The sequence below is a fragment of the Callithrix jacchus genome, chromosome 22 (assembly GCF_049354715.1).
Source record: "Callithrix jacchus isolate 240 chromosome 22, calJac240_pri, whole genome shotgun sequence".
NCBI classification, from domain to species: domain Eukaryota; kingdom Metazoa; phylum Chordata; class Mammalia; order Primates; family Cebidae; genus Callithrix; species Callithrix jacchus.
Genome location: NC_133523.1, coordinates 35,224,965 through 35,232,498, shown reverse-complemented (window position 1 = coordinate 35,232,498; position 7,534 = coordinate 35,224,965). Strand labels below are relative to the sequence as shown.

General features: G+C 44.5%; 1 protein-coding gene across 4 annotated transcripts in view; it reads left to right on the top strand.

Annotated features, from left to right (window-relative positions):
• Positions 1-6,987, top strand: part of LGALS14 (lectin, galactoside-binding, soluble, 14) — a 71,513-nt gene extending 64,526 nt beyond the window's left edge. Inside the window, exons 3-6 of one of the 4 annotated variants that reach the window (XM_035286054.3) lie at positions 1,676-1,830; positions 3,885-3,961; positions 4,460-4,670; positions 6,734-6,987. In XM_035286054.3, the coding sequence (XP_035141945.1) occupies positions 1,816-1,830; positions 3,885-3,961; positions 4,460-4,670; positions 6,734-6,850 (420 nt within the window). In that variant the 5' untranslated portion in view covers positions 1,676-1,815 and the 3' untranslated portion in view covers positions 6,851-6,987. Of the gene's footprint in view, positions 1-1,675; positions 1,831-3,884; positions 3,962-4,459; positions 4,939-6,733 lie in introns of those variants that run through there. The other 3 variants (XM_035286053.3, XM_078359668.1, XM_078359667.1) reach the window with 3 other exon arrangements.
• The last annotated feature ends 547 nt before the right edge of the window (positions 6,988-7,534 follow it).

The window sequence follows — 7,534 nt, the reverse complement described above, 5'->3', positions numbered from 1 at the left end:
TTTGGGCAGCCAAAGCTGGTGGAGCACTTGAGCCCAGGAATTTGAGAACAGGCTGGGTAACATGGCAAAAACCCATCTTTACTAAAAATAGAAAAATTAGCCTACCATGGTGACATGTGCCTGCAGTCCCAGCTATGCCAAAGCCTGAGCTGGGAGGATCACCTTAGCCCAGGAGCCAGAGATTGCAGTGAACCAAGATGGTGCCACACCACTCCAGCCTGAGTGTCAGAGTGAGACCTATCTTAAAACAACAACAATAACAAAAAAGATGAGTAAAAGACAGGAACAGATACTTTTCAAAAGTAGACATACAGGTGGCCAGCAAACATATTAAAAAAGCTCAACATCACTGAACATTAGAGAAATGCAAATCAAAACCACAGTGAGATACCATCTCATACCTGTCAGAAAGATTCTTATTAAAAAAACAAACAAACAAATAAAAAAACAGGTGCTGGCAAAGTTGTGGATAAAAGGAAGCACTTACACATTGTTGGTGACAGTGTAAATTAGTTCACCCATTGTGGAATGCAGTGTGGTGATTCCTCAAAGAGCTAACAACAGAACTACCATTCAACCTAGCAATCTCATCACTTGGTGTATACCCAGAAGAATAGAAATCATTCTGCCATAAAGACTTATGCACATGAATGTTAATTGCAATGCTAAGCACAATAGCAAAGACACAGAATGAACCCAAACACCCAACAAGGACAGATTGGATACAGAAAATGTGGTACATGTACACAATGGAATACTATGCAGTCCTAAAAAATGAGATTATGTATTTTGCAGGAATGTGGATGGAGCTGGAGTCAATTAGTCTTAGCAAACTAATGCAGGAACAGAAAACCAAATCCTGCATATTCTCACTTATAAGTGTGAACTAAATGATTAAACTCATGGACACCAAGAAGGGAACAACACACACTGGGGCCTACTTGAGGGTGGAGGGTAAGAGATGGGATAGGAGCAGAAAAAATAACTATTCAGTACTATGGCATAGTACCCAGGTGAAGAAACCCTGTGTACCACAAACCCCATTATGTGAGTTAATCTGCATATATATCCCTGAACCTATAATAAATTTTTTAAAAACCAAAGAGAAAAACAAATTTTACCTTTCTCCTGGAATCTGCAGGAGAAACAGTGTCTCTGAAACTTTGATTTCCATGGACTCCAAGAGAAAGAGGGTGTACTTAGAGCCCAGGTGTGTGACAGACAGATGAGAGTGGCCCTCACCTGGCAGAGCCAAGGGGTCTAGTGTGGGGCAGGTTCATGAAAGAACTTTCCCTACTTCTCTCCCCAGATCCGAGGATCAAGGTCAGTGCTCTCCCAGAGCCTTAAAAGGCAAAGAGAAGAATTACCTTCTAGGGCTAACGTCTCTCCCCAGATTCCCCAACTTTTTGTTTTTAGCCGTTGTACAACTTGAGAAAATGTACAACTTCTGGGTAGATTCTGCATAGTAGAGAAAAGGCCTGAGAGGCACAAAGTCTGGGATTTTCAATCACTGCCCCTCACTCCATCGTCCTTATGTATGTATTTCCCTGGTAACCTAACCACAGCCTAACACCTCCCAGACCTTAATTTCTGCTGCATTACAGACACAGACCTGCAAACAGCTATGGTTGTGACTGAGTTTCCTCCTGACATCTGAGCCTTTCTCATGCTTCAGGGAAAGCTTACTTGGAGGAGCATGGAGCCTGGAATGAAGCCAGAGGGCAGGGCCGAAAGGGATCATTTAAATGCTGCAACTCAGAGATTCACACAGAAGACAGGACAGAATTCCGAAGAGTCGCCCAGAAGAAGAGAACAATGTCATCACTACCAGTGAGTTGAAAAGGCACAGCCTTCAATAATCTCAAGTCACATAAACCAAAAAAGAAACAGGAGAGCTGTTATGAGATGAAAATATGAGCATTCCTTCTGTGCATGCTTCACTGAGAGTTGTGGGTGTGGAAGAGCAACCCTGAGGCTGTGGTATCTGAGATGCCTGGGGGGTGTGGGGTGTGGACCCTGGACCAATGTAACCCTCTGTGAGCATATGATAATGTCTGATGAGAGTGAAATCTGCTGAGATGATGTGACTTTAGGTGAGAGGTGGATGGCCCACCAGGAGGGGCAGGTGTCTGAGTGAGTGTAAGGGGGTGAGTGTGCTTTTTCTTCCTGTCTGTGATGTGAGTTTGTGTGTGTGAGTGCAGCCAGCCAAACCAGTGCATGAGCATCTTTATATGCACAGTGAACAGTTATGTGTGACTCAGTGAGTACATGGCTCTGTGACTGTGGGTGTGTGTCTGCTGGGATGTGACTGGGTATTGAACTGGGGACATGCATGTGGCCTTCTGTGCATGTGAAGGTTCTTCCCCACACAGCAGCACCTCTGATGAAGCAGCTGTGTGTCCTTTCATGTGTGTCAGTGTGGATCCCAGGTGGCTTAACTGGTGGGGATCTTGGGGATTGTGAGTTACCGAGGACTCATTACAGATCACTTATGAGAGTGGAATGTATGATCAGCGGATGTCTCTTTCCAGTAAGAGTGAGAAGAGGAATGCAGACTAGGGGGTGATGGTTCCTCAGGTGGGGACTGCACAGAGTTATCTCTGGCTTGTGCCTCCCAGGCTCAGCTTCCCTATCCCAGCCCAGCCTATTCTTCCCATCTTGGGACAGGAGGGTGTGCAGATACTGATTTGCTAGGGAAGGACATTAGAGGCTGTAGTTTCAGAGACTGAATCATGCAAAATATCCACTGTAAGCTCTGTGTGAACTGAGACTAAATTTGTTCCTCCACCCATGAAGGAACAAGTTTAGTCTCAGTTCAGACAGAGCTTACAGTGGATATCAGTCAACAAAGCAGCTGCATTCACTGGCTCATGGCTATAATCCCACCAATTTGGGAGGCAAAGGTGGGAGGATAACTTGAGGCCAGAAGTGTGAGACCGCTCTGGGCATCATAGTGAGACCCTTTCTTTAGAAAATTTTAAATATCAGACTGGCAGAGTGACAGGCACCTTTTGCCCCAGCTACTCAAGAGGGGGCAGGTATGTGAGGATCACTGCCGCCCAGGAGTTCGCGGTTTCAGTGAGCTATGATTGCACCACTGCATGTCAGCCTGGGCAACAGAGCAAGACCCTATCTCAAAAATACAGAAAAATATCAACCACTTGTAGTCATTGTAGAAATCAATGATTCCCTCCGGTTATGTCCCTGACCCACAGGCTTCATGTGTGCAAGTCCTGGGGCTGTGCTCTCAGCATGTGTCCCCTCCTGGGAAGGACGTCCATGGCCCCTGATGACTGTAAGGCACGTGCATCCCTCACACAGGGGTTCCTGTTCTTTCATCATTTCCCTTTCTCTTTTAACAAGCATTGTTATTTACTGGAGTGAATTTTTTAATTCTTACATCCTCAAGTCTTGTTTTCATTTTCCGAGTTGAAAATGAAGGCAGGTCAGTGTTTCAGGGGGACTCCCCTGTTCTGCTAGGTCACCCCTCACAGGCCCTACACATGACAGGGATTGGGGTAAGAGTTTTACATATATTAACTCCTCTATTATGGAGAACATCCTACAAAGTAGGAATTCCTGATAATCCTCCTTGTGCTGGGGAAACTGAGGTATGGAGAGTTCAAGTAGAGGATCTAAGATGGCACTGCTAGCATAAGGCAAAATGAGAACTGGAATCCAGGCATCCTGGCTCCTGAACTCTTGGTCTTCCTCTGGGTCCACCATATCTTCAGGAATATGAGGCCCTGACTGTGGAAGGGTGAAAGGGGGAGGCCTCAGAGTCTGCTCTTTGATCTCTAACCTCCTGCATCATGGGAATCTGTTACAGGAGGGGAGGCTGCACCTGACTGTGCACCTCTAATTCACTTTCAAATACCTAATAGGTGCCATACAAACTGCCTGTGTCCTTGTCTATTGGTTCCTGCGTGATAATCACAGGGAGACCGAAACTCTCTTTTCTGTGAGTACTCCATGGTCCAATGGAGGGAGTGGAGGAGAAGGGAGAATATTTGCTAAGGGCTTGATGTTATGTGTGAGTGAAGTGGAAATGTCTAGTTGGCAGGATGGAGGCTTCATGCAGGTGCAGGTCCTGGAGACTCTCCAGCACCCAGCATCAGACCTGCAGCAACTGCATGTGGGCCAGCCAGGGGCCTAGGGGAGGAGAACACTCAGTAGATTGGGGATGTGGCTCTTAATCAAAGGGCATAGAACTTTCAGGGAATGAACAAATCATAGGCCCAGGTTAGTGACTGGGGCTCAATTTTCATCTGGAAATGAGAAGAGCATTTCTGTCTGTCTGGAGGCTTGAGGAGCTGAAGCATCCCCACAGGAACCAGGCCTGCAGTATCATCAGGGAGACTTTTGCCCTAGGTAAAGGGAGAAGGGATTTGTGTGTGTGTTGAGTGTGTGTTTGCACAAGGGAGGGACCTGCCCAACATGCTGTGTGCTTTGCCCTCAGCAATGACCCACAGCTGGAGGTGAATTTCTACACTGGGACAAATGAGGACTCAGATATTGCCTTCCAATTCCGAGTGAACTTTGGCGATTGTGTGATCATGAACACTCGTGAGATTGGGATGTGGCGGTGTGAGGAGAAATGCTACAATGTGCCCTTTGAGGATGGCAAATCATTTGAGCTGCGCATCTGTGCGCATTACGATGAATACAAGGTGAGCACCCCAGGAGCTTTCAGCACCAGCCTCTGTGGGCTCCCAGGTCTTGTTGACCTGGCCCCACCAGTCCCTTGGGGCCCGTCTCCCATAGCTACTCCTGTTCCAGGTCCTCATCGGAGATCGCCCTCTGCTTGCACTGCCGTCCTCAGCTCTTTCCCAAATCTAACCAAAGTCAAGGTCGGCTCACCTGCCATTTCTCCCAAAGTGGAAAATCTCCTCCATCTTTTCCTATAGTGATCATTTCCACTTATGCTACTATTTAAATTTTCATTTAGCCAATTGTATACAATATACTTAAGAAAAGAGTCATTTTAATCATTCAAAAATTATGTCTTTGTCCACTTTTTGGCCCCAATTCTACTCGTAAGAGCAACATTATCAGAACTCTGCTCTCCCTTAGAAAGAACCTTTTTATTTTACTTTCTTATCTTATTTTTTGAGACAGAGTCTCACTTTCCTATCCAGATTGGAGTGCGGTGGCATGATCACAGCTCAATGTAACCGCCACCACCCAGATTCAAGCGATTCTCTTGCCTTAGCCTCCCACTGCAGGTGCATGCCACAACTAATTATTTTTAGTAGGGACAGGGTTTCATCATGTCGGCCAGGCCAGTCTTGAACTCTCGACCTGATTTCATTTGCCCACCTTGGCCTCCCAAAATACTGGGATGACAGGCATAAACCACTGTTTCCAGCCCTTCAGAGGAAATCTTTTCCTTTGAAAGCATATAGATATTCTATGATTTTATTTGTTTTTAAGCAAATCCTGATAAAATTCGCTCTACACATTACACTTTAGGAACTAAGTTGATTCGTTGTCAAAGAATGTATCTTGAAGATGTTATCAATCCACGGTGCTGCTTCAGTTTGTAAAGCTGCATAATATTGCTTTGAAAAGTTTACCCAAAATTATTTAATGCCCTTTTTGGGCATTAAAGTTGTCTTCAGTATTTTGCTCTCACAAACGATGTTGTGTTAAGCTTTCTAATCAATCCTTTTGTAATTACCAACCTCCTTATGCTTATATTGGTAGATAATTTTTAAAAAATGAAAAACGGATTCAAAATGTGTGCATTTTAAATTTGATAAATTAATACCTAGAGACTTTCTCTATGGTCTCAATATAAAAAAATATATCCATACTTTCCTGCCTTCTCTAGTGAGTAGGCCAAAATATTCACATTTTATTCAGATTCAAGTGAGGAATCTTTCCCTATGCTTAGAAGTTTTTGATGATGGCCAGGCACAGTGGCTCATGCCTGTAATCCCAGCACTTTGGGAGGCTGAGACAGGTGGATCACCTGAGGTTGGGAGTTTGAGACCAGCCTGACCAACATGGAGAAACCCCTCCTCTACTAAAAATACAAAATTAGATGGGTGTGGTGGTGTATAGCTGTAATTCCAGCTACTCAAGAGGCTGAGGCAGGAAAATTGCTTGAATCTGGGAGGCAGAAGTTGCAGTGAGCCAAGATTGTGCCATTGAACTCCAGCCTGAGCAACAAGAGTGAAACTCCCTCTCAAAAAAAAAAAAGTTGTTGAAGACAATATTATGTGTTTTATATCTGTCCTCCTTTAACTCTCTAAGAACACTGGGTTTCATTCTTTGCCACTATTACCTCAGATGTAAGTTTCTCCAAAGAGAAACTGCCATCAGGAGTGAAATGCAGTCACAGTTCGTGTCACTGAAAGGTATGCATTCAATGAACATGGTCGAGCAGTAACCCTGCGACAGGCCCTGTGAGAGATGCAAGGTCCCAAGTTCCTGAGACACAGTCCTTGATGGTGGGGATCATCCAGGTTATAAGGGAGGCTGAGTAAACAGGGACTGCGTGACAGAGTGTAGAACTTCATGAGAGAAATGAGAGAAAACATTAGAAATAAAGTGAACAACTGTCTTAAATGAGCACAAAACTTCATCCGCAAACAGAATTGTGTCTACTAGTTTCACTTGTATAACTAGTTTTCTTGGGGAATGTAATTGGTACTAAGGGAGAGTGTAGAGGAGGCTGAAAACTTGTTTGGTGGCCTACTGTCCTTCTGATGCATTTTTCCTCCTATAGGTAATGGTAAATGGCCAACACATTTACAACTTTCTTCATCGAATCCCACCACTGTTTGTGAATATGGTGGAAGTGTGGGGAGACATCTCCCTGACCAGAGTGCTTGTCTACAATTGAGGAAGATAATCACACTCCTCATTGTTAAGAAATCCCTCTTTCTACATGACCATGGAATTCCCAGAGCCTGCTAACAAAATAATCCCTTCTCACCTCATCCCCCACATACTTGGTCATTAAAACAGCACCAAACCTCTCGTGATTTTGTTCTTGCTTTAAGAGGGGGAAAGAGGAAGTGGTCATCCCCAAGAGGGACCCGGGAATTCTAAGGGAGATGTCATGATATCAAAGGCGATGAATGTTCTTTCACCTGTGACAAAGGGAGTGAGTGGCAAGGTCCTTGGAATGTCTGACAGGACATCAGGAACAGCATCTTTCTATTCCACGAATTTGACATCAGACAATTTTAACCAAAATATTGACTCAATCTCAGATAACTGAGGGCACTGAGATGTTAGGTGGCTATTTACAGCCGTGTAGGTTTACCTGGTGGCTTTAGGCAGAAACTGTAACTTGAGGAAAATCATGTGGAATTTCTTAATCCTTTCCATTGTTTCCAGGATGTATAAACACTGTGTATACACACTGGGCCTGGCTTTGTGTGGGCTGCTGTGAAGGAAGTGAAGGAAAAGATGACAAGCTTTGCATGTGAAGTTTTCAATCCAAGAAATAATTAGAGAATCACTGGAGCCCAGTGATTTTCCTTAAAGAATCCCAATTATTCTTATTTGCAATAATCTAAAG